The sequence below is a fragment of the Lynx canadensis genome, chromosome D3 (assembly GCF_007474595.2).
Source record: "Lynx canadensis isolate LIC74 chromosome D3, mLynCan4.pri.v2, whole genome shotgun sequence".
Lineage (NCBI taxonomy): Eukaryota > Metazoa > Chordata > Mammalia > Carnivora > Felidae > Lynx > Lynx canadensis.
In genome coordinates this window covers 75336849-75362220 of record NC_044314.2, presented here as the reverse complement: position 1 = coordinate 75362220, position 25372 = coordinate 75336849, and the positions used below count along the sequence as shown (strand labels likewise).

Genomic DNA, 25372 nt, shown 5'->3' with positions numbered 1-25372 from the left:
TAATAGTGGTGAGCATTCCTGGGGAGAGGTCACCTGTCTGGTACCTCCCAGGGTGGATGTCATAGCCCTAAGAAATGCAGATGCTGCTACCTGCCCCCCCCCCCATTTTACTGGTGCGTGGGGTGGGACCCGGGCACAGAGAGGTTACTTCGCTCCCCAAGGTCACAAAGCCAGGAAGTAGCTCAGGTGTAAAGTCTGTTGGTGGCCAGAAGTGGGGGTGCAGAACACAGCACGGCCAGCTAGAGGAGGATGAAGGAACAAGCCTGGGCTCCAACCACCCCCCCACCCCCACCCCCTGGGTCCACTCGGGTGTTGGGCATCAGGGTGGGCAAGGGCACCCTGCCGGCCACTGTGCAGGTGGCAAAGCTCTAAGGAATCAGATGGCCCACAGCCTCCACGGGGAGGAGGAATCTGCAGCTAATTCGGATTCTGGTCAGAGCCCGAGCAGGGCTGGAGGAGAGACATGCAGGAGGGAAAAACCACATCATGGAGGGCTTCCTGACAGAGGGGGCTTTTGCTCTCAGGCCTGAGGACTGGGTGGATCTGCCCAGCATGGAGTAAAGATGATGTTGCTGGCAGAGGGACCTTGAGATTCAGTGGCATGACCAGGAAGGGCAGGGGGAGCTTCCAAGAAGGCAGAGGTAAAGGGAGAAAAACTAGGACGGTGTGCAGGGCCTTGAGTGCTGAACTAAGTAGTTGACATGTCCAGAGGCAGAACAACCTGAAGCCAGTGAAGGCATCTCGGGGAGGGGTGAGGTATGATTGGGGTGCTAAAGAGGTCAGTCTGGCAACATTTGCGGGGAGTTGCAGATTAGGAGAGAACCCTGGGCTCTTGCACTCTCACTGGCTGTGTGTCCTCAGACAAGCCGCTTTACCTCTCTGGGGCTCACTTTTCTCATCTGTTCAAGGAAGTAATAGCAGTTTTCTCCCCGGCTGGTGGGTGGGACGAGCTTGAGTGTGCAGAGTACTTGGGTGAGTTTGAGCCCTTCACAAGTGGGTGGGCTCAGCCACAGGCCCCAGCGGTCACCCTGGCCCCAGAGCAAACCAGCATCCCGGCCACAGCAGCTGTTTGGGGCCCTGGGAGCCCCTGCCATTGTGCAGAGGGCACAGAGGACAAAGACCCGGGAGGTCAGGGGGTAAGGCCGAGGCTGGCTGTGAACAGGCTCCTGGGGACAGGGACTTAATGATGCAGAACTTAATGACCCACAGTCTGTGGGGAGGGGTGGTCTCCCTCAGAGGAGGAGGTCGGTCCAGCCGCCAGCTGTCTGCTCTGGGACTCGTTGCCAAGGCGGGCGCAGCTGCCCCGTGGGGTCCAGGCCTGAGCTTGGCACTGGGAGACACAGAGGAGGCAGGGTCTTTCAGCCTGCAGTCCCCAGGCCTGAATTTGGGGCTTGGCCCTGGCCCTCAGCATCTGTGTGACCTCAGTCTCCTCATCTGTCGGATGGGCCAGGGGTCCGCTTGGGAGGGCAGCTGCGAGGCTTGGCAGTAACCACAGCAAGTGAGCAGTAAACAGGAACTGCTATTTTTACTCTTGATTCATCCGTTCATTCAGAGAGATTACGGCTCCGTGCCAGGCTCCCTGCCAGGTGCTGGGGACGCAGAGATGAACAAGCCCAGTTGCCTTAAAAGGTGGTGAGGCCTCAGACACGCCATCACAGTGCAGTGGGTCCGTCGCCACAGTGCAAGAATTCACAGTGTGCAGGCATTGTGCCAGGAGCAGGGTCGGGGGGCCTGCAGTGAACAAGCCAGATATGGCCCCTGCCCTCTGGGGCCCCAGTCTCTCAAAGCATGCTGGGAAGTCAGGTAGAAACTATTACTGCCGGCTGGAATAGCCAGGGAGGGCTCCGTGGAGGAGGAGGTATTTTCGACTGCTGACTTTGGAGATTCCTGTCTAAACGCCTTTGCCTATTATGGGAATCACAGGGCACTGTTGGCCTCTGCCCGTGCTCCAGGCTAAGCTTCCTGCTTGGGCATTTTGGCCTGTCACGTAATCCCCATACGACTGTGGGAAGGGTGTTTTTTCTTTATCCCGGTTGTATACGTGAAGAAACGGAGGCTCAGCAAGGTAAAATGACAGCCCAGGGCCACACGGCAGGTCCACAGAATCCCCTTCATTATCCATGCAAGCTTCTGCCTGTCTTCTCCCTGTGAGAGGACCAGGCTGGGTGGGGCTGTCATGGGAGGATCCTTGGGCAGGGTCTGAGGGGATCCGGTTCTGGGCCAGCTGTTTTCTTTATGAGATGCACGACCTTGAGCAAGTTACCTCCCACCCCAGCCCGGCCTCAGCTGCGTCCTCTGTAAAATGTCAAGGATGGCATATCTGTGGCAGGCCTGGCTTGCCTCCCACCGCTGTGCCCTTGGCAGACATCGCCAATCAATTGCTGCCCTCTTCCCCTGCTGAGTTCTTCCCCTGACCTTGGGTTCTTTCCAGGGCTCTGGGCAGGCAGCTCCAATCCATCAGGGGGGCCTAAGAGCTGAAGCCCGCTTGCCTGCCTGGCCTTGATGAGCTCAGAGGCCACGCCAGCCCATCTCCATATGGTACCAGAATAAGGGACCCCGGGGGATCTTCTCTGAGGATATAGGTTGTTCAACAGTCACAGGAGCTGGTGAGGTATAAGAGTCTGTTACCTTTAGCCAACGCCCAAACACACCTGTGTCTGTGTAGCCCAGTGCCTGCTCATTTCAAGTGCTTTAGGCCGATTCCAGATGCTTTCAGTCTGCATAATAATAACATTGAGTGAGCTCTTCCTGAGAGCTTGGTCCTTCTTGGATACTCCGTCATTTATCATTCTGCAGAGCACCTGCAATGTGCCCCTCGACCACCTGTAGGAAGAAATCTTAACCCATTGTAGAGATGAGAAAACTGAGGCTCAGAGCCATTAAGCAGAAGAGGGCCATGCCCTTGCTGAGTGGCTGAGCTGACAGTCACACTCAGGTCTCGAGGTCCACAGCCTGAAGCAGGGCTGAGGGTGGCAGGCAGACAGGGCAGGCTTCCTGGAGAAGGTGTCACTAAAGGCCTTACAGCTTGGTGGGCTTCTGACAGGTAGGGCTGGGTCTTCTAAGAAGGTGACGGGCCCCTCTGGGGGAAAAGAGCAGCCTGAGAAGCAGCTCAGAGGCAGGCAGGCAGGCGGGCGTGACTAGTGTGGGTTGAGGGACCAGCATGTGGCTGGATGTGCCTGGAATATGGAGACACGCGGGGCCTGTGGAAGGAGCCAGGGCTGGTCTTGGCATCTGGACTCCGTGGTAGGGATCTGCAGTAGCTCTTTGGGCAGAAGAATGATCCGGTCCCATCTCCGTGTATTTCTTCAGCATCTCCTCGAACCCAGGGTGAGGTTAGCTGGTGCTTCGGGCTACCCCCGCTCTACCTGAAGTCTCACCTAGAGCACGTTGAAGGAATAAATGACTGAATGCTCAGCCGCCTGGCTGTCCTGCTCCTGACTTCCCAGGGGGCCCAGCTGCAGGGAGGAGAGAGGCCAGAGGCCTGGGGTGGTGGCCGGGGGAGGGAGCCAGGCAGGCCCTAGGGGCCAAGGCTTCCCTCCCGGCCCTCCTCACCTTGCTGTCCATCCCCGAAGCCCCTCCTAGACCTTCCTGCAGTGCGGTCCACGTCTGGCGGGCAGCCTGGACCCGGTGCTTGGGGGGATAAAAGATGAAGGTTCGTGACCATTTTTTAACTCAATAAAGGGAGAGACAAGCTGCAGGCTGCAGGCCGGAGATATAATTAGTTCGCAGCAGTGGCGCTTTCTTGATTTAGCTTCTGAGAGAACAAGACAAGGATGTTATACCCAATTAGCAGTAACATCCAGTCGGAGCCTCAATAGGTGAGATAACAAGCTATTTTTATGACTTTTCTTTCCCAGCTTGGAAGGGGCGGGGGAAAGGGGGTATCAGGGCCTTATTTCTTTTCATCAGGGAACAATTATTAGCGATCTCAGGATTTCCCAAAGCCAAACGGTGCATTTGTTAACCCAAACAAGCACGCATCCCAGGGCAGCAGCTGGGGTGGCCGGCTGGCATTTTGAGGCCAAGAGGAGTAGAAGGGGTACAGGCCCCTTGCCCCCATTCTAGAAGCCCTCTGAAAAGGCTCCCAAATGCAGAGAGCCTGTTGGTTTGGCAGGGGAAGCCCGGGCCCCTGAGAGGTTCTTGGTGCCTGCCTTGATTTCCCTACCTGTACAGAGGCATAAGGAGGCTGGCCGGTTCTCCTGGGGACGAGGAAGGAGCCAGTTCTGGCTCTTGGCAGTTCTTCCTGGCACCGTGCTGGGCCTTTGTGCCAACTGGGCCAGTGGTTCTGGCTCCTCAGCCTTGAACCTGCCATTGCACTCTGCTTGCTGGACCCCCATTATGGCTCACACTGCTCGACCACCCTCCTGCCTGTCCTCATCCCAGACCAATCTCTGGCAGGGCTGAGTGGTGATTAGCTCCTCTCTCTCCCTCCTCATTACCCCCACAGCCAGGGCACCAAGCCCTGGCCAAGTCTCTGCTGGGCCGGGAAACCCTGCCAAGCCCCACCCCAGCCGCCTGGCCATACTCCCGACTCCTGGCGAGGGCTGGGGGATGCCCAGAGAGGGAGCTGGCGTGGCTGTCCTGCCGCCCCATCGGCTTGGGCCCCGAGCCCAGAGCAGGTTCCTGGGCCTCCACCCATCCTGCAGAATCTGGCCCCGCCCTGCCCTGAGCCCCATCTCCCCCGTCAGCGTGGAACCCCACACTCGAGGTTCAAACAACTGACAAATCCAGCCATGCAAAGTGGGAGTTTAATTGCAAACAGTTTTTATGGATCATGGGCCCATCTGTGCCACCATATGCAAAAGGAAAAAAAAAAAAAAAATCCCCATTAAAAAAAAATTTCTCCCTGCCCCACACCCCACACTGACTCTAAAAGAAACATTTGCCAAGGTTTTTCTGGCTGGAGCCAAGCACAGAGCAGGGACCCATCCAGGGGACTTACTGCAGGGAGGGCCTAGCAAAATCAGGGGGCTGGGTGAGACCCGGGTGGCTACTGAAGAGAGGCTAGGGCCTCCTCAGACCGAGGGCATTTTGAACCCCGCCCGCCCCCACCCCCTGGGTTCTTTTATAGCTCTGGGCCTTTGCACGTGCCATGTAGCTGTCCAGGGACCCGCTCTTCTTTTGCAGCCACCTCGCTGATCCTGTTTGCGTGTCTTCCACAGAGAGACTTGTCCCAGAACGGGCCCTGCCCAGTGTTGTTGGAGATGTGGGAAAGAATGGTGTCCCGGGGCCCACAGAGGAGGGACTTCCTCTTTCATTTCTAGCCCAGCAGCATGGGGCTGTCCAGGGCCTCACAAATTCCCTTCTTCCTGGTGGTCCGGGCCTCCTGCCACGGTGCCCAGATGAGACCCACTCAAGGGGTCAGCCTTCCACAGGCCCTTAGAAAGGACTTCCACCCACGTCCCAAGTGGGCTGGCCATCAAGTGGGTCTGAGAGGACTCCCCTCTGAGGCAGCCTGCCAGAGTTCGATTGCCCGGGTGACTTCATTTCTCCCTCTCTGTGCCTCAGTTGCTCCCTCTGTAAGACGGGGATAAGTCGATGGGATAGCACATCCGAAGTGCATTTATATCTGTCGTGTCTCTTCCCCAAAGGGAGGATCTTTGCTTTGTTCAGTGTGTTCCGTGATGTCCTCCCAGGTTCCTAATGAGGACGCTCGATGTTTACTGAAAGGATGTGTGTGAGCGAGTAAAGTATTTGGAAGGCTCTCCTGGAGGTCATGGGACACAGGCTCATGGCAGGCCAGAAATTCATGGTTTTTATACCCTTTCTGCGGGAGTCTAGGAACCAATCTGCAGCCTGTGGGGATTCTGAACTCCCAGGTCTGCAGGTAAAGAAAACTGAGGCTCAGATCAAGGGGCTCCCCCAAGGTCATGCCGCTGGGACTGGCATGCCGACCTGTATGCCTCTGGCTGACCAAGTCCCTGTTACATTACAGGTGCAGAATGCCAGGCAGGCCCTGAGTGGGGAGGGGATTTGGCCAAGGTCACATGGCAAAGAAAGAACTGCCAGCGTTTGTGGGGTCCTTCCTACCCCACGTCCTGAGATGAGGGAACTGAGGCCCTGCAGCCTCAGAGCCACACCAGCCAAATACCCCTGTGCTTCTCCCCTCCTTCCCTCCCTCCCTCCCTCCCTCCGCCCCAGGTCTGCGCCCAGGATCACTGTGCCTGTGGGTTTGCCCATCAACTCATAAGCCAGCAGCTTGGCGTGTGTCGGCAGCCAGGCCCCGTGGCCGGGCGGGGGGGGGGGGGGGGTGGGTCCTGGTGCCCAAGGCTCCGGACTTGATGCAGCCCTCCCGCAGGTGGCCGGGGCAAGCGGGACCCCTGGGACCCAGGCAGGCACAGACTGGTCAGACCCCTGGCAGGAGCCCAGGCCAGGCGCCAGGCAGCCCCTTCCCCGCCCGGCAGCGATCACCAGCTCCCGTTGTAATCATTAAAACTATTAGAAGGAAATGTTCGCTTGAAGCAAATGTCAGGCGCCGAGTTGTGCTTTGTAAACGCTCACAATTAATGCCAATCAGGCCCGGAAAAAAGCCGGCCCGGAATCCTGTCTGTTTCGTCTCATTTGTCAGCTGGTGCCGCTCCATGTTGCACATTTTCATACAATTGCTATAAACATAAAAGGGAAACTCCACAGTGTTCCTGGGCGCCCGGATGGTGTGCGCCGACTTAATTACTTGGTATTCTGCTGCTCACTTGGCCGCCCTGAGCGGGTGGGAGAGAGAAAAGGGGGACTTTGTGCGGCAGGGTGAGGGCTCCTGGAGGTCAGCCAGGGGGATGGGTCAGGCTCCGGGCTCGGGTCTCCCGTCCCACCCTCCGCAGGCCGCATGGCCCACAGAGCCGAGGCCGGCTGTGAAGCGAGAAAAAACTGCCCAAACCCGTTTGCAGAAGAGGGCGAGTCAGAATCCACTGGTCTCGGTCGGCTTCGAACCCCGAGCCCCTCTCCAGAATGATCCAGCAGGTTTATTGCCCTCCTCCTGCACACCAAGCATGGCGTGGCTTGCCAGCTGGGCCTCGGTTTCCCCTTCTGTGAGTTGGGAATGATAGCTCAGTGGTCAGGAGTTCAGGCTTCCTGGGGCTGTGCCCTGGGCTGGGGGCAGCCAGCAGCTTGTCCTCATTGGGCTGTTGAACTGACCTTTGGGAGCACACTGCCCTTCTTATCACCAGAGCGTGAGGAGTCTCACGGATGGAAGCGGTGCCGGGCTTCCGACCTGGCTCACTGGACTCCAGAGCCTGTCGTCCTTGTGCCACCCTGCCGCACGCTCTCAGGGTAGCAGCGGGGTCGAAAGGAGACGATAAATCTGAAAGTCCTAGTGCACAGTCGGCGTTTCATAAACCGTAGCTGCCGTTATCCCGCAGGTTGCAGATGGGCTAGGGTCTGAGAGGGCTCGCCCTGGCCTGAAGGTCAGCCTAGGTGGATCTTGCCGGATGGAGAGTGGGGATGGAGTGGTCCACAAGGGGTGCTGTGCCTCCTCCCTCCCCAGGGGGCTGGGCCCACCAGGTCCCCAGGGCAGGGCTCCCCCAGTTGCCTCTAATCTGACTCTGAGGTGCTGTGTGCTGGGCCCTGCACCGCCTGACTGAGCCCTCAGGAGCCTCGAAAGTTGGGCATCGTCTCCATTGTACAGATGGGACAACTGAGGTCTAAACTGACCGAAGGCCGCATACACAGCTAGGGGCAGCTGGAGCCACATTCAGGTTCGTCGGCTCCAAAATCTTTTTCACGCCTTCCTAGCTGCCTCCCCATCATGGCCTGGACGTGAGGCTTTGCCACACACCGTGAACCCACCCCAGGCCCCTTTTGAGCTCTCTGGCTCTCTGTGGACGGGGTCTTCTAAGGCCAGGCTGGCTTGGCAGGGACACACCGGCCTTTGTGTAGGCTCGGGCCAGGCAGGGCCGCCAGCAGAGTGGGGAGAGGGCGGCGCGGCCCAGCCGGCCAGGGATAAATGCTCAGAGCAGGGAATAGAGGCCCCTTTGTGTGGTGCTCAGTGGGGGAAGGGGATGCTGCCAGCTGCCACCCTGTGTGACCGGGAAGGCCCGAGCCCTCCACAGAGGTCTGCCACCAGCCCCGGGGGACTAGCCAGGGAGCCTGTCATCTTCTGCCTCCCCCCCACCCCCGCCGCCACCTTCCACCATTATTTGCCTGCTTTTGTTTTCTGGGACCTTTGGCTGCTCGAGAAGCCAAGGGCAGTCATGAACCTGGTTGGCGGTAGGCCTACTGTGTGCCAGCACCGGGCCAGATGCTCCGCCAACCCTGCAGGTAAAAGGGTTGAAAGGGGGCAACAATTTTAAAAGTCCTAGCGCACAATCGGTGTTCTCATAAATGACAGCTGCCATCATCCCGCTGCCTGCAGATGGGCCAGGGCCAAGGGGGCTCACCCTGGCCTGAGGGTCAGCACCAGCCAAGGCAGGTAAAGGGCAGTGGTCCCGTTACCAGTGAAGACAGGCTCAGGACAGCAGACTGGCCATACTCACAGCTGCTCACGGGGCCAGTATTTGGCCAACTCCAAAGCCTTTTCTTTCCATGGAGTTGCCTTTGGTGCCCTGCTGGTGTCGGGTCCCAGGACCCGGGGCTGCAACTTGAAGTCCCACCTCAGCTGCCCAAGTAGCTTTAGGAAGGCTGTCAGCTGCCTTTGTTCCTTGGGCAGGCACCAGGCACCCCTTCTGTCCCTCGGTCCTGGCCAGGCTCTGCGGTAGCTGCCGTAGCTTTAGTGGAGATCCGGGACAGGACTTTGTTGAGGGCCACCCTACCCACTAAACTTTCTCTGAGTCTCAATCACCATAGCTTAAAAATGGGAATGGAACAGAATCCCTGCATTGGAGACGTGCTAGGACATGGGCAAAATGCTGAGCTTAGAGCCTGTATGTGCTCAGGCTTCATGAACACGTCCTGGGCTTTCTGGCATCCCTGCCCCCTCCTGGGAGAGGTAAGAGGACAGGTGAGGCAGCGTGCAGGTGGCAGGGATGTGGGGTAAGCCTTGGGAGCATAAACCCATGGCAGGGATTGTCTCATGGGGTTCCTGCCGCAGCCCCATTTTACAGATAGGCAGACTGAGGTTCAGATAGCTGAAATGACTTGTCAGGGGTCCTAGGATCACAGGGAAGGTAGTTTCCTGGAAGGCCAGTCCTTAGTCTCTTCCTGACCTCCACCCAACCCACTGGGCAGCTATCCACTGTAGACACTGACCAAGTCCCCTCTGTGCTGTGGGAGGCCCAGAACACCCACCTGCAGCCCCAAAGGCCACTCGGCTTCCCAAGGCGTATTGTAGCAACCTGATACCCCAGCTCGCACCCACCAGACCATTCCCTCCCCTGTGCCTTTGTCAGACCGGGGCTTCTACTGGGGCTGCCTTCCCAACACACACACACACACACACACACACACACACACACACACACTCACACACACTCACACTCCACGCGTATCCGCATCTTCTCTGCAGAGTAAGTCCACCTCGCCTCTTCCTAGTTGTCCCCCATCGTGGAGGGGCTTGGAGTCCCCCTCTGGGTTCCATACCCTGCCTTCTGCCACCGGAACCCCAAGCCTTTTCACCTCTCCCAGTTCATTGCCACAGTATGGTGCACAGTAGGCTGTCTCTGAAGTCCAAGATGCAGCCCTGGCCTCAGGGACCTGGCCCCCGCCCAGCCAGAGAAATGGATACAAGCAGATCAGAGACGAGGTTGCCTGTCCGGGGATGGGGTCAAGTGCAGGACACCTGGGGAGCAGGAAGCTCTCACCCCAGCCGACCCTCTTCTCAAGAAGGGAGCCAACCCTTCCAAGTCCCCAGTGTGCTCCTGAAAATTTAGCTGTCTTAATTTTAATCCTCCCGAGTTTCACAGATGGAAAAAGGAGCCTTGGGAAGGCAGACACTGGCCAAGGCCACCCAGCTGTGGAGGGCAGAGCCTTGGCCTGAGGAGCCTTGGCCTGAGCCTCAGACCACATGACCCCAGAGCCGGTATGTGCTTTTCTCCAGGGTGGAAAACTCAGGTGCCCACTGGGGCCAACCAGGTGACGCGATGAGCGAATGCACCTGCCCCACTGGGCCTCACGGGGGTGTGGGCTCGGTGGTTCCCGAGCTGCCAGTTTTCATTCATTTGTTTTCAAGGCAAACCAGACAAGGAGAATTTGGAGGAGAATTTTAGTTTTTCTTTTCTTTTTAATATTGGCAACCATGTCACTCCCCCCCCCCCCCACTACAGCAAACAGGGCAAAGAAAAGCTGGTTGTGGGCGGGATTTGTGCCCTTCAGGGACGTGGTGGTGCCTGGGTAGAGAGCACAGCCAGCCAGAGCCCCCAGAACCCAGCGGCAGCTCCAAGCACCTCTCAAGACACCCCCAGATGCCGCCTTCACTGCCAGAGGCAGGAGGCAGGGCCCAAAGCCCCGCGAGGGCACCACCCAAATAGCTATAATCAGCAGCCTCGCCAAGACTTCAAACTCACCCAATTATCCTGCGAGGGAAAAAAAACACAAAATGAAAACAAATTAACATGTTTGCATAGAAGCTGCTGCAGCAACACACACAGCCGCGCGCGCGTGCACTTGCCGGCGCATGTCCCAGCCAGGCCCCGAGACGCCGCTGCCACCACCGCCTCCCCGAGCCCGGCACCCACTGCCAGGGCTGGGCTGTGCCAGTCTGTGCCCACTCCCCTGGGCCAAAATGTGCCCTAGGCCCAGCGACTAGACCGTCACCAAACCCGAGGGGGCAATGTCTCAGTCCTCCAGCTTTCAGGGTTTTTTCTCCGCCCCCCCCCCCCAACTTAATAAATACCTGGAATTCACTGTGTGCCAAAATCCAACCTCACTGATGGGGAAATAAGCACAGAGAGGTGAGTTGACCTGCCCCAGGCTGCACAGCTGGTGAGTGGAAGAGGTGGGGTTTCAATCCAGAGAGGCCAGCTCCGGAGTCCTCCCTGTAACCACCAAGGCTTCTCTGTGGCTCCCTCTTGTCTGTAGATGAGGTGCCAAGACCTCAGCCTGGCCTTCAAGACCACCACCCAACCCCAGCCCCTCCAGCCCGTGTCCATTCTTGCACACCCCACCCAAATTGCCTGCCCCGTGTTTTTTTATGCTGAGGGGCTGTGGGTGGGGTGGTCATGATCGCAGAGCCACACGGATATGGGTTCAAATTCCCGACCCACCGGTCCCTCACTGGATGGCTTTGGGCAAGTGGCTTCCCTTCTCCGTGCCTCAGTTTCCCCTCCGGAGAGACTGGGATAATAATGGTCTCTACTTCAGGGAGGTTATGAGGATTCAGTGGGTGGATGACCGCTAAGTACTACCTCTGGCATCCGCACATGGGGTGGGGTCTTCCACTGGAATACCTTCCCACCCCTGCCCTACCGTTCAGTGAGCCCTACAGGCCTGGCTCATCAGACTCACTAAGCCCCTCTCGGTGTGCCATGTGCTCCGTGCAGCACCCTGCTCTGGGCTCCCTCGGAGCTCCATCTGACCGGGGTTGGGGTCGTCGGGCATGTGCCTCACCATCCCTGCCGAGCCTGCTGGGTCCCCACAGCCCAGCACTGCAGGTGCTCAGGCAAGGTCTGGAGCATGCAGCCACCAATGTCCACTCTGACCTGAGCATACGTGGGGCTCGTCCCTGCGAGCTGAAGGATAAACCTTACTGGAAGAGCTGGGGTTCGGGTCTTGGAGCTCAAGGGTCCCCAGGCCAGGGCCACACGTACCTCCTCGAGTCCCCTCGCGCTGCTCTGCATGGGCCAGGGACAAATCCCTCCACTTGTTGAAGCCATTGTCCTCTCTGGCCGACGATAATGAAAGTGGAGGGTGGATGCTGCCGGCACGGTGGGCACCCGGTGGGCGGTGGATTTCAAGGGGCTAAGAAGGCACCGCTGAGCAAGTGACTGCACTCCACGTGCTCCTCATCCTGCCCAGTCTTCTCGGCCCGGTGACAGAGGTGCCGTTTCTAGCCCCAGTTTTCAGATGGAGAAACAGGCCCCCAGGGACCTGCTGACTTAGGAGAGTCCTACCGGAAGTGGCAGAGAGGGCTCCGGGTCGGTGCTTCAACCTTCGCGCCCACTGCAGTGGCTAGGGGGGCCGCACCTTGCAGCTCTGGGGCGTGAGGCCCAGCAGGATGCCATCACTGTGCTCAGGACGGCCCCTCTGGCGTCAGCCCCTTCCTTGGCCTGCAGTCCTGCTGACTACTCAGAGTCAGGGCAGTGTCCAGGGGAGGTGGCCCAGTGCCCACCCCAGGAGCGACCAGTGGGACGCTGGGTGCCCACTTGGAATCCCAGCCTTCCCTTGGTCTGCCCCTGCCACCGGCTTCAAAGCGCAGCAGACCCTGCTTCGTGTGCAGACCCTGCTTCGTGTGCAGACCCCACCAGGTGGCCTTGGACAGACCCTGGGCCTCGCTGAGCCTCTGCTTGAGGCATGGATATGCCTGTGCTTCTCAGGGCGGGCTCAAGGCTGGGTGGAGCAAGGGGCGCCCCTCCCGTCTTCCAGAATCTTCCCAGCCCTTGAGCCTCCGTGACACCACTTGGGGTGGGGCTCACGTTGCCGCCCAGCCCACACCCCACTCACCCATCTGCACTGTCAAGTACCCACTTGGTTCTCTGGGGGCCTACGTGTTCCAGATGTGTGGAGGGGTTTGTTGGGCTGAGGTGGTAGGTACACGGTGCGGTCAAATGAGGGAGAGACCCCAGGGGCCAGGGCACGTCACCAGAGAGGAGAGCTGTGGGCCCTGGGTCACACAAGGGGTGGTCGGGAAGGAAAGGCCCAGTGCATTCTTCTGTTCATTCGGTGGGAATTTACTGAGCATCTACTGTGTGCCTGGCCTTGGTGTAGAAAGAAACTAGAGATGGGCCTGTGAGGCCCCAGGTTCGGCCACCTTCCTGCTGAGCACCGCTGGGCCAAGCCACAGTCTCTCCAGACCCAGCCTTCTCACACAGGGTTATGGAGAGGGTCACTGGGAGGTGACGTTCGGTGCTAAGTGGTTGAGAGCCTGGGAGTCGCACACGGAGGTTCATCCCCTGTCCCACCCCTTGGGGATCAGGTAGGAGCTGGTCCATGGAGCTATGTCATGGAGCTATGTATGACAGGGGACACGTGCTCACCCTTCTGAGGCAGAAGCTGGGAGCCGGTGGGGTGTAAGAGGTAGGGAGAATGTTCTCTTTCCTCCCTCATTACAAAAGTAAAATTAATCTTTTAGTATTTGGAAGCAATACGACTGATAAAAATTCAGCCACCGTCCAGCTGCCCAGAGCTCAGCACTTGGTCTCATGCTGGGGACATTCCCCCCAGGTGTTGGGCGTTCGGGAAGGATCTGGTTTCACCTTGTATAAATGACGCCCTGGTCAAGTGGGGCTTGTGTGAGTTAGTGTGGACAAGGCCAAGCCCAGGCCTGGCCTGGAGGAAGGGCCCGCGCCGATAGGCACATTCCGGCCTGGGCTTCTGGGAGCCACCTGCCCGCCCGCCCAGCAGCCCATTGTCTGGCATGTGGGGGCTCGGAGCAGCCGTTGTTCTGCACACATCTGATCCTGTCTTTTCCACATCAGATCATTTGTAACCGTCACCAGGCAATCGGGCCCGTCGCTGATTCAATCTCGGCTTTGTGCTGTCACAGCTGTTTTTCCGCGCCGGGCTGATTTTGAAAGGAGGCCCATCTTCTGGGCCCGCTCTTCAGAAGCAGGGGGAGGGGGTGGGGGGTCTTTATGTGTGTCTCTGGGTGTGCGTGTGCCTGTCACCCCCACCCCCTGCGCATCCCCTGCCCCAAACACACATACACACGCCTCTGCCTCCCCTCGCCGGAGTCGAATTCGGAATGAGGTACACAGATAAGGGCCCCGGGGCCCCACCCCATCCCCTACCACCTGCCCACCCCGGGCACCTATGTGCCCCAGTGTGCAAGCACAGTAGAGATTGTCCTCCAGTGGAAGAGACAGATGCTAAATTGTTCATCAATAAGGTCATTTCAGAGTGGTAATGACAATGAAGGACCTAGAGCTATGATGGAATAGTGGCTGGAGCAGTCAAGGAGGGCCTCTTAGAGGAGGTGATGTTTGAATTGAGGTGTGAATGAGGAGTTGAGCTGGCACAAAAGTGTCCCCCCTTCTGAACTGAGATGGTCTGTAAGTGTAAAATCCATCCCAGATTTCAAAGGCTTAGCCGAGGGGGGAGGGGGGGAGGGGGGGACATAAACTATCTCATTAGTAATTTTTAAATATTGATTACATGTTGAAGTGATCCTATTTTGGACATATTAGATTAAATGAAATGTCATTAAACAGAATTTCCCTTGTGGATACTAGACAATTTGTAATTACATTATATTTCTATTGGAGAGCACTGGTGTATTTAGGAGAGACAAAACTATAAGTGCAAAGGTCCTGGGGTGATACCGAGGTTGACCACTGACCTGTTAGAAGAGCAGGGTAGCAAGAGGAGAAGGATAGCGTAGATAGGGAGTGGAAAGACGCTCACATAGAGCCTTAGAGGATATTGATAGAAACGCCATGGAAGCCAGTGAGGGAGTTTAGAGTAGAAAAGGAAGTGAGTTCCACATAGAAGCTCAGCCTGGCCCCTGCGGGGTGGAGAGTAGAATGAAGGGGCCCTGTGGAGGCTGGGACGTGATGGGGCGCATGGTCAGAGCATGGGTCTGTTGTGGAAGAGTTGCAGGAAGGACCTGCTGGAGGGTTGTCTGGACCAGCTTTGCTTCCCTTCACGCCTGGATTTCAAAGCCTCTGGGCCCTCTCGTGCTCCTGCCTCTCTCTCTCTCCACCCATCCCCACCTTTCCCAGCCACTGCCTCCTCCCTGAGCAGCTGCTCCCTGTCACGTCCAACAATTTATAATACATCCAGCTCCTCGCCTCCGGGTGGTCAGTGGTTGAAATCCTTTCCAAAAAGTTACTTAAGGGGCACCTGGGTGGCTCAGTCGGTGGAGCATCCAACTCTTGATCTCAGGGCTTGATCTCATGAGTTCAAGCCCTGTGTTGGGTATGGAGCCTACTTTAAAAAAAAAACAAAAAAAAACAAAAACAGAAGTGATGCACAGTCACTGTAGAAAAATTAGAAATAGAAGCACGAAGAAGAAGAATCAAACTCCCTAGAGATAAACACAGTCACATGGCCAGGCTGTGGCAGAGCTGGGGTTTGAACCCAGGTGGGTTGGCCCCAGCATCCCAGTGCTGAGATCACAGCACCCTGTGGCCAGATGACACTGAGGGAGCCCCTCTCCCAGAAAAGGGCTTAAAGACGCGGCACCCCCAGCCCGGCTCACAGCAAAGGACAGAAGCTGGACACCTGGCCCACACACAAGTGGGGCTTGGCTCTGGGGGGCTAACATATATATAAATCTATTGATGATATAGTTGGGCTAGAGTGCCTCGTCTTGTTTCCCTGCCCCCTGTCCTTTGAAGGCTCTGCTCATTTCTGTTCTAGCCTGATCCTCTGAAGCATCTGTTGATCTTTGGCTCCTGGCTCAAAGTCAAGAACAAACCTCAACCAGACACTTTTATCCACCCCTCCTCTTACCCCACCCTACACCTGGGCTTCTGTCTCCTAGTCTCCTAAGCACTCCTGGCCTTCCTGCCCTGGGCCCAGTTTTCTGCCCTTCCTCTCTCCCCTCAGGGTCTAAGTCTGGCCCAGCCCAGCCCTGCCCCTCCACCAACTAACTGCCTTCCCTGTGGCCCTGGACAGCGCCACCACCCACCCCCCCAACGCCTCCCCACAACTCTGTCCTGGCCTCTGTTTCCTCATGGGTACACAGACCATAGTAATCTCTTTCTCTAGGTTGTGGGGTTGGTTAAATGACGTGATGTCTGTAAAGTGCTGAGCCCATGGGAACACTAAAAATAAAAATCAGCTCCTATTATTACTCTGATTATTAGATTTTCTCCTTCCCTGTTGTTGGGTTAAGCCTGAACTGTGGGGTGCAGGGACCTGGGGGCATGCAGGGGGATAGGTGAGAAGATGCATGGGAGCACTGAGCCCCTCCCAGCTCCACAATGGGTCTTACGTTTGCCCTTTGCACAGTGTTCCCCCTTCCGGACTCATTATCCCCAGTCATCTCTCTGGTAACACCTGGTATCGTTTTAGTTTCCACTTGTATGTTGCTCCTCCACAAAGGTTCCATGACCTCCAACAAAAATACTGGGTTGGGGCCTTTCTGCTGCTGACATTCAGTATATTGATGCCTGGCTTCACCCCCACCCCCCCATCCCTTGGCTGGAAGGTAACAGTGGAGACCTTGCTGTCACTTATGCCTAGGTCAGGATAGGGGAAGAATGGATGACCTGTACAGTCGTGCCACCACCACTCCCGCCCCGCCCCCCCCAGCACGTCCCTTCCTGGGATCTGGCTCTCAGGGAGTGGAAGCTGGGTAGGGGTCTGAGATTTGCTAGCTTTGCTTCCCTGGCTAGGGCTTCCTGAAGGCTCCTTTTTGTGAGAACGAGCCCCACCCCCATTCACTCCCCTGGTGCTCCTGGGCCGTCTTTGATTCTGGGAGGAGACCAACCAGGTGTGATGCCAGTGCCAACAACTACCCCCTCACCCCATCACTAGAGGGAGAGGTTTTCAAGCCTTTTTATGGACCCACCCACCCAGCACCTTCTCTTAGCCTCTCCCTGCCGTGAACCAGCACTTGGCCACAGGAGGTGGATCTCGCCACCTCGTGACTGAGGTCCCTGCCCCTGGTGACCCTGCCTGGCCTTAACGCAGATGGGGTGCTCTTAGTTACTCATCAAGAAGGTTCCTTCTCCTTCCTGGAGCTGCTGCAAGTTCTTCACATTCCCGTTTTTTTCCAAGTCTTCATAGGGACCCTTTCTCCTCCCCTCTTCACCTGTTTACTACCTATCTGTTGATAATAATCATAAATGATACTAATAACAGCTACCACTTGGGCAGTTACTACTATGACCCTGGCACCTTATTTGTATGATCCCTGGTAAGAAATTAACCCCTTTTTCAGAGGAGGAAACTGACTCTCAGAGGGTTTGCCCTAGGCATCAGAGTTAAGGGATAAAGCTGGGGTTCAGGTAAGGGATAAAGCTCAGACATCTGGCTCCAAAGCCTGGAACAACATTGTCACTCTCCTTAGGAGGCAGTGGAGCTGTCCTTTCATTGTGACACCCCTAGGCTAGGTAGGGTGGCCCCATCATGGCTACCCCTTGTCTGCCTTGTAGTTGCCCTTCTGACACCCTCATCCCGCTGTCAGGGTCTATCACTGCCTCAGCATCTCACACAGGACCCCACACACAGTAGGTGCTTAATTTGTCATGTCTTCAGAGGTTGGAGTGCCACCCAGGGCAAATAACATCTAGATTAGTTCCCATGGTGACTGATGTCACTGTGCTCCCAGGCTCTGCGCTGCCCCTTTCCGCCGGGGCGCTCGCACTGGGAGCTGGCCGTGGTGCTGAAGGGCTCGGGAGAGCCACCCACCCTAAACCGCCCCCTCTGTCCTAGTTGGTCATTTTCTGAGCCCTGTTTTGCCTCAACACCCTGGGCCAGCTTCTTGCCCATCCTTCCTTCAGGAGATGGTTTCCTAGGGGCCTACTATGCACGGCCACTGGTCATAGTATCATATACCCATGGAGAAGGGATCAGAGAGAGCCACGCAAGGAACTCCCATTAGTTTGATTATTGATCAGACATTTATCAAGCACCTATGTGTTTCTGAGAAGCCCTTGAGGAACCTGGGCTCCAGCTGAAAGTCAAGTAGAATTTCAAGGGGCGGGTAGAGACTCAGGAAGGGCTTGCAGGCAGAAGGGATTCCATGGGCAAAGGCCTGCACGTGTGGTGGTGAGAAGCTTGCGCTCACCACAAGGCTCTGCTGAGGCTGCCTGCCCTCTGAATTCGTGATTGTCAGTTCACTTTTTGGTGTCTCCTGGCAGCCCCAAACTGCCCGCCTCTCTGGCTCCAGTGCCCAGCCCAGGGCTGGACCTAGACTGAATGGAGAGTTGTCTCCCAGGCCAACTCCCAGGATGGAATCTCTGTCCTGGGAACAGAGGGAGCCAGGGATGCTTTGTGGCCAGATTTGCATTTTGGAGAGACCTCTGGCCCTGTGGGGGTGTGGGGATGGATGCAGCAGTAATCCTGGCGGTAGATGAGGCGGCCTGTTGAAGGGGGCAGTGCCCCTCCACCCCAACCTTTGAAAAAAGAAAGTGAAAATCCCCTTCTGGTGCTGCAACCCAAATGGCAGTGGGGAAATAATCACTTTTCACAGACCCCTTATCCACAGCCAAGCCCTGCGCCAGTTTAATCAGCAGTGGTGGTGCGACTTGAAGATTCCCGGGCTTGAGAGATCAGGAGAGGGGTTAAAGAAAATTACCCTCGCCTCCTCCATGCTAATGTAATCTCTAACCAGATCTGCCTAGCCGCAGCTCAAATTGCTTTTTAGATTAACATTTAATTATTAACAGGGTCCCCTGGAAGGCCTCAGGCTCAGAACAGGGATGGGGGAGGGAGCTGCAGGAGGGGGGATGGGGGTGGGCTTCTACTCTGGCTGCCCTGCAGAGAGACAGAGTGGGATGGCGGGGGGGGGGGGGGGGGGGAGTAGGGGAGAGTGGGGTCAGGAAGAGAACAAGAAGGAGGGACAGCAGGAAAGAAGAAGAGAGACGCCAGGACGGGAAGGCAGATGGAGTAAGGGACAGGGAGAGAGACCAAGAAGAGGAAGAAAGAGACAGACAGTGGATCTTCCTGTTGTGGGGGAGGGGCTGTGCACCCTGATTCCCTATGGCACTCCTGGGCAAGGGTCCCTCCGCCCCTCTGTCCTAGCCAGAGGCAGGCAATGTTCCTGCCCCTCCACTGTTTATGGAGGACTGAGCTTCTGAGGCTTCGAGCTGGCCTGACTTGTGGTGCTGGAGACGGTCACAGATAAAGTGACTTGAGGCCACACAATCAAGATCTGACTCCAACTCTCCCAGGCTCCCAGTCCAGTGCTCATTCCCTTCCCCAAGCCCTGGGCCTCCCACCTCCATTACACATTCTTCCCTGTAGGTGGGGTCAGGCTCTGTGGCCAGGACAGGGTGAGGAGGAATAAGGCTTCCTGTACAGCAGCGGGGACAGGGGAAGGATCAAGGTGAGAACTGTGGGCAGCTCCTGCCTCCTCCCCCTTGGAGGTTTGTGGGGCCCCCGAGGAGTAGTGGGCAACTCCTTCAACCCGTTAGGAAACTCAGAGTCCTAAGAGTCCTAACGGTCCACCCAGCGCTCCATGCGAACTGCTGGATTTCTCCAGCTCCCTGTCTTATCCCAACTCAAGATTCTGAATCCCTCAAGTACAGGCTGCATCTAGAACCCCCCCCCCCCCCCCGCCGTGTGCCAACAGAAGACCTAGCCCTGTTGCCTTGCACACAGTTAGTGCACTGGATTGTTTGAAAACTAAATCGTAACATCCCCACATGTCTAGGCTGGAAGCACCTCCTACAAGATCCACTGGTCTACGCCCCATCAAGGTTCAGTGAGGGAAACTGAGAGGGAGGGACGGTGACTTCCTCCAGGTCACTCAGCCAATCAGAACCAGCCAATCAGAACCCTGGTGTGGGCACGTGCCACCCACAGCTTTCCTCTGTGAACTCCTATTATTGCACACTGGGAAGGGCCTGGCATGACCTTCCCCTCCAAGCCACAGCTAGTCTTTGGCCTTGAGTAGAGCCAAGGAGGCCAGAGCAGACAGCTCCAGGAGCAGGGGAAAGACACAGGCTGGAAGTGGATGGCCATGGCCTTCATGAGGTCACAGCCTCTCCAAGCATGTCCTCATATTCTGCCCTGCTTTAGGGCCAGCCCGGCCTGGCAAGGGACCATCTGCTGACCTGCAGGATGCATGAGGGAAAGCTCTGTCCAACTGCCACCTTAGAGAAATAGGAGCAGCTGGAGGGAGAAGCCAGGAAAGTTCACTTTCAATGGGCTGGATTCAGGAGTGGGAAGTCCGTTCTTACTGGATGTTCTCTTTAGCAGGAACATTCTTAACCGATTTTTGTACAGCCCACGAGGCACTGGACTGGCCCTCAAAAGATGCTCAGGGAGTGTTTGCTGCCTGAATGAATGAATGAATGAACGAACAAACGAGGGAGGGAGGAAGGGAATGGGTGGGTAGATGACAGGCACCTCAAAACGTTCTCACAGAGGCAGGGTCTGCAATATATTCAGCTCAGTATTGTTCTGCCCAACACAGGCCTCACACGCTGTCCTCTGTGAATGTTTATGGGATGAGTAAGTGGCCTCCTGGGAGCCCCTCCTCCTCCTTCCCCTCCTCACCTCCCTCTCTGTGATCCCAGCCCCTCCTGGAGGAGAATCAAAGTGGATTTGGGCACTGGAGAGAAGCAGGCCTTTGCCTCTGCTCCTTCCTGCCCAGCTGCCTAGAAGCTGGGGACTGAGGGCCCCCCCCCCAAGATTGATCCAGGGGTGGGGGCCACGTGGTGTGGGGCTGAGGGTGCAGTCTCTGGTTGGGAGTGACACCTAAAAGCTGCATGACCTCGTGCAGATTCCTTCCCTTCTCCGTGACCATTTCCTAATCTGTGAAATGGGGCTAAAACAGCACCCACCCCAGAGGCTGCTAGGAAGCTGCGGTGAGGTATAACGGACAGGATGCACGTGGGGTGTGGCACAGAGGGAAACTTCGATAAATGGGAAGCGCTATTATTAGTACTAATGTGTGTATAGTTACTTCTGAGCTTCCCCCTCCCACTGGCTGGGGCTTCCCGAGGCCCCCTGCAGCCAGACAGGCTGGGAGAGATGACAGAAAGCAGGCAGGGCCAAAGGCCCCAATTCCCTGTTCTTTTAATAAAAATAAAGACCCTTTAGACATCCTTCTCCTATGCATTGTTCTGCCAAGGCAAGCAGCACAGACTCAATTCCTCCTCGGACTTGGAAAGTTCCTTCCTTTCTTTCCCCTCCCCTGTCACATTTCCTTTATCTAAATCCTCAGCCATGAAAGGGCATATCGACAGCTGGGGGCGTTATCTGGTGGAGGGGACCTTTTCCTAGGGGTGCCTCTGAGATAAGACGTCTTATCAGCCCCCACGTCAGGAATGATGCCAAAGCATTCTAATCATTGAGGCTTGCGACATTTTCTCCCTCCCTCCCCCCACCCCCTTTTTTTATTAAAGTCACAAAAGACCTTGGGCGTATAAACAGCCTGATTTGCAGATAGGGTTTCAAAATGAGCAGCATTCCCAGGACGGTCCCTGGCTTGGGGAGTCATGAGTCTGGGTGGGGCCTCCAGGGTGCTGGCTTTCTGCAGATGGGATGATGCCAAGCAGAGAGGGGGCAAGGTGGGGTCAAGGCAAAGAACCTTGGGGGGGGGGTCAGTGTTTTAGGCGCCTGCCCCATTCCTGTCCCCAGCTTGCTGTGTGACCTTGTGCAGGATGCTCGACTTCTCTGGGCCTTGGTCACTTCGTCTGACAATAACGGATTCATTGATTCAGCCCTTCATTCAGCACCTATTTATTAAATGATTGCTCTTTGCCAGGCACCAGGAGAAAGAGACAAATAAGACATGGTCCTTGCCCCTGAGAAACTCACAGTCCAGTGGAGAGAGACAGACGTGAAAATTGGCACTTACAACTCGGCGTGACTAGGACCGTGAGGAGGGATGCCCAGAGGAGGGGACAGCTGAGCCAGAGTCTGAGTTAAAATGGATTGGGGTGGCGGTGCTGTAGGCAGAGGGGCCAGCACAGGCAAAGGTTTGGGCGTGTGGGGCAGCCAGCTGGAGGGAGGTCTAGAAGAGCTAGGGCGGTGGAGGGGGAGGGTGCAGGCAAAGAAGGCTGGGCTCTATTCTGGGGCCAGAGAGACATTGAAGGGCAAGGAGAGGGGTCTTTGTCCTGTTGTAGATGGTTGGGATGATGTGGGAACTGGTGGTAACCCACTCGTCATCGTGCTCGGTCGGCTCCTACCCCCTCCCACCCACAAGGTGCCCCAGCAGTAGGGCACAGGGTTCCTGGGAAAATGAGCAGTGAATTGGGATTAGAGGCACAGAGAGAAAAGCCCTTCCTCTTCAAGTGAAGATGGTCTCTCAGGCAGCAGGGCCCTGCCTGCCGGTCCTCCAGAAGTGAGGGATAAAATGATTCAGGCAGTTGCACTGAGCTGAGACCTTAACATGGATTCTGTTCCCTCGGTGGTGGCAGGGGAGGGGGGGCAGGATCCTCTGTCGCTCCCCCCCTGCCCTGAGCTGGGGCAGGTGACCTGTTGGCTCCCAGAACCGCCTAGGTGTCCATCATCAGAGCATTCTGAAAACCAGAGCCTCACCGGGAGGGCAGCTGATGGGGTCCAGAGGCGCCCCAAATGAGGCAGTCTGCCCCTCACCCCCAACAACTACAGCCCCCAGCCTGCCCCTTTCAGCTGCAAAGCATGCTGTAATGTGTGGCCCAAGGGGAGTTGTGGGGGGGCCTGGACAGGGGCTGGGCCCCTGGCACCCAGTGAAAGGCAAGAAGGAGGAAGGACCTGTGCGCGGGGGCGGGGTGGGGGGGAGTGTTGGGCATTGTCTGGACCCTGGTGGATAATGACCTGGGAGGGTCAGGGAGCCTCTTTTACAAGAGAGGGGCGGTAGCTCCCCTGGGGTCACACAGTGGGCACTGGGGTAGGGGTATGTAGGTTCCAGGTGGCCTGGCCTGCAGGCTGCCTGCTGGGGGGGGGGGGGGGGGGGGGGAGAGGCTTACACACCACTGCCTGCTGCGTGGCCCTGCGCAGGGTGTGGCCTCTCTCTGGCTTGGGTCTCCCCGAGAGGGCTTTCACCTGCAGCTGGCAGGCCTTCTCCGGCTCTCCCCTCTGTCCCCCAAACCCTGTGTCAGAGCAGTGAGAAGGGGGCACCATGCTGGGCTGCTGGGCTCTTACCTTCCAGGTGCACACACCATTGTGCATGACCATGGACAGCCTGCTTGTGCATGAGAGGGCGCCAGGGGGCGTGGAGGGGCGCGGCACCACTGGTAAGGACGGGCAGCACTGTGCCCATCTCGGGAGATGTCCGTAGTGAGCGTGTGACGGCATCGTGCCCACGTGTCCCCAGGTGTCCGAGCGGGGCAGAGTGTGTGCACAGCTATATCCTGAAGGGCCCAAGTCCCCAGTCCCCGAGGCTCAGTGCCTCCTTCCTGCAGTCAAGGGCTTTCATCCCTGCAATAAGCCCCACTTCATTCCCTTTTTAAACTGTGTAATTTCTGCCTGATTGTAATGGCATATTTTAAAATTACCAGAAATCAAAGCCGGGAAGTGGATACTGCAGCTCTGACTGCGCGTGCATCGTCGCTGCGTTAAGGCTGGCGATTGGGGGTGGGGGGAGGGGGAGAACCGCCTCCCCTCCCCCATTCACCCCTACTTTTTTTTTCTTTTCTTTCTTTCTTTTTTTTTTTTTTTTTTTTGAGACAGTAATAGGAGAAAATTGGTTTTGAAACTGAATAAAAGTCCCTTTCAGAGTAAATCATTTCTTTCAGGGTACCTTTGCTGAAAGTAAAATAGAGCATAATGAAAGGTGGTTACGTGATTGTCTTTCATTTACCGAGAGGCCAGGACAGACAGGAGGCTGCAACCGTCTCGGGGAAATTCAAGATTGGAATAATTGCGCCGTAACAAGGAGCTTGTTGTGAAATTAGTATCTTAAGAAAGTAGTGAAAAAAGGCTTTTCCTCATGAATACTTCATTATTAGAAGAAAGCAGCAGAATTTAAGGGCTCCAGACACCTGTTTAGTATTAAATAACTCCCCTTTCTTCCCCTTAAACACACACCCCCTCCTCTTTCTTCTTTTTTTTTTTTTTTTAAAGAACTGGCAAGAGGATTGAGCTGGCCCAGCTTGGCTGCTCAAGACATGGGTGGGGTGGGGTCAGGAGGTAGTGGGGATCCAGTGCCCGGGGTGGGTGGACATCAGGGGTGGCTTGGGCCCGTGGCTCTGGCTCTTTACCGAGGAGAGAGGAAGGGAGGGGCCCTTGCGGGGAAAACTCCTGTCTTTTCTCCATGGCCTCCAGGGCAGGCTCACCCTGCCCCTCAGAGGCTCTGTGTTCTCGGGCAAGTGGGTTTTTCGAAGATAAAAGTGCATATTTCCTTGTAAACACTGGGCATCTGACTCTGGGCAAGTGAGCACAACGTGGACCTGTCTGGAGCCTCATCTGAGCTGCCACCTGTGGGGGACCCTGCCCAGCCTGGCAGGGTAGAGCTGCCTTGGGCGGCCCTGCCCTTCCTGTCTGGGGTGGGGAGCTCAGGCAGGGAGTCCTTGGGACCTGGGCTCGGGGCTCAGTCAGGCTCAGTGGGGATCAGGGCGGGAGATCACGCTTTCTCCCAGCAATGCCGTCCTGGACGTCTTCCTGTAGGGGTGCCGGGAGAATGCCCCAGATCAACATTCCAAAACGCTGGAACACCCACATGCACACTGGCAGTTCCTGGGTACCCCTCATGTAGCTTCCAAAGATGACCACATGGGGCCTTTGCCCTCCATGAGCCCGAGGCTGAAGAGCAGGGACAGAGGTGGTGACAAGAGAGCCAGAGGACACAACCCACTGGAAGGGAGGGGGTGCGGATGTGTCCAGGCGTGGGGGCATCAGGGAGGCCCCCTGGAGGAGGTGACCCGCACAATGGGCAGGGCCAGGACATGTCTGACCGTTCTGTTCTGGCCCCATCACAGTGGAAATCCACCACTCATGACCTGGATTCTTTTTTTCTTAAGTTTATTTTTGAGAGGGGCAGGGCAGAAATAGAGGGAGAGAGAATCCCAAGCAGGCTCCATGCTATCAGCACAGAGCCAACTCAGGGCTTGAACCCACAAACCATGAAATCATGACCTGAGCCAAAATCAAGAGTCAGACATCTAACCGACTGAGCCACCCAGGCGCCCTGAGATCTGGAATCTTTTCCTTCTTGTGAGGCCAAGAGGATGAGCCTCTTGACGCCTCCGGGCCTCAGTGTCCTCCTCCCCGCCGGATGAGGGAGAAGGGGCGTCTCCTTTGAAAGTCTCTGACGCTCTGCTGGGTAGTGGGGAGGCTGCTGGCAGTGACCCCAGCCCGGGGAGGTGGGAGGCCCGCACGGAGCAGCCTGAGTGACAAGCACCTCATCTCCCTCCTCACAGGGACCCTGCCGCAGAGTGCACCCCGCCACGGGCCCCCAGCTCAGCCATGCTGGCCTGTCTCCAGAGGACCCAGAACCCACCGGGCCAACACCTGGCCTGCCCGAGCAAGAGCCGGGAGCTGCGTAAGTGTGAGTGCACGCCCTCCCCTGCCCCCTTCTGCTGTCCGCTGAACCCACAGAGCTTGCCGTGTTCCTAGACACGTCCTGCTTCCCCCAGCCAAGCCTCTGTGGGGCAGATGCAGAGGGAATGCCATCCGAACTGGCATGTCCACCCACCACGACCCTGCCCAGAACTCACCCTGTTCCCGGTCTTTGCCTGTGCTGTGCTGCCTCCCCCACGACAGCACCTACCCCCTTTGGCTGACTCCCACTGGGTGCGACCTCCTT

General features: G+C 56.9%; 1 protein-coding gene across 1 annotated transcript in view; it reads left to right on the top strand.

Moving 5' to 3' along the window:
* Nucleotides 1–25372, top strand: part of FAM222A (family with sequence similarity 222 member A) — a 55703-nt gene that overhangs the window by 4943 nt on the left and 25388 nt on the right. The window contains exon 2 of the mRNA XM_030336642.1: nucleotides 24987–25114. Coding sequence (XP_030192502.1) covers nucleotides 25033–25114 — 82 coding nt within the window. The 5' untranslated portion in view covers nucleotides 24987–25032. The remainder of the gene's footprint in view (nucleotides 1–24986; nucleotides 25115–25372) is intronic.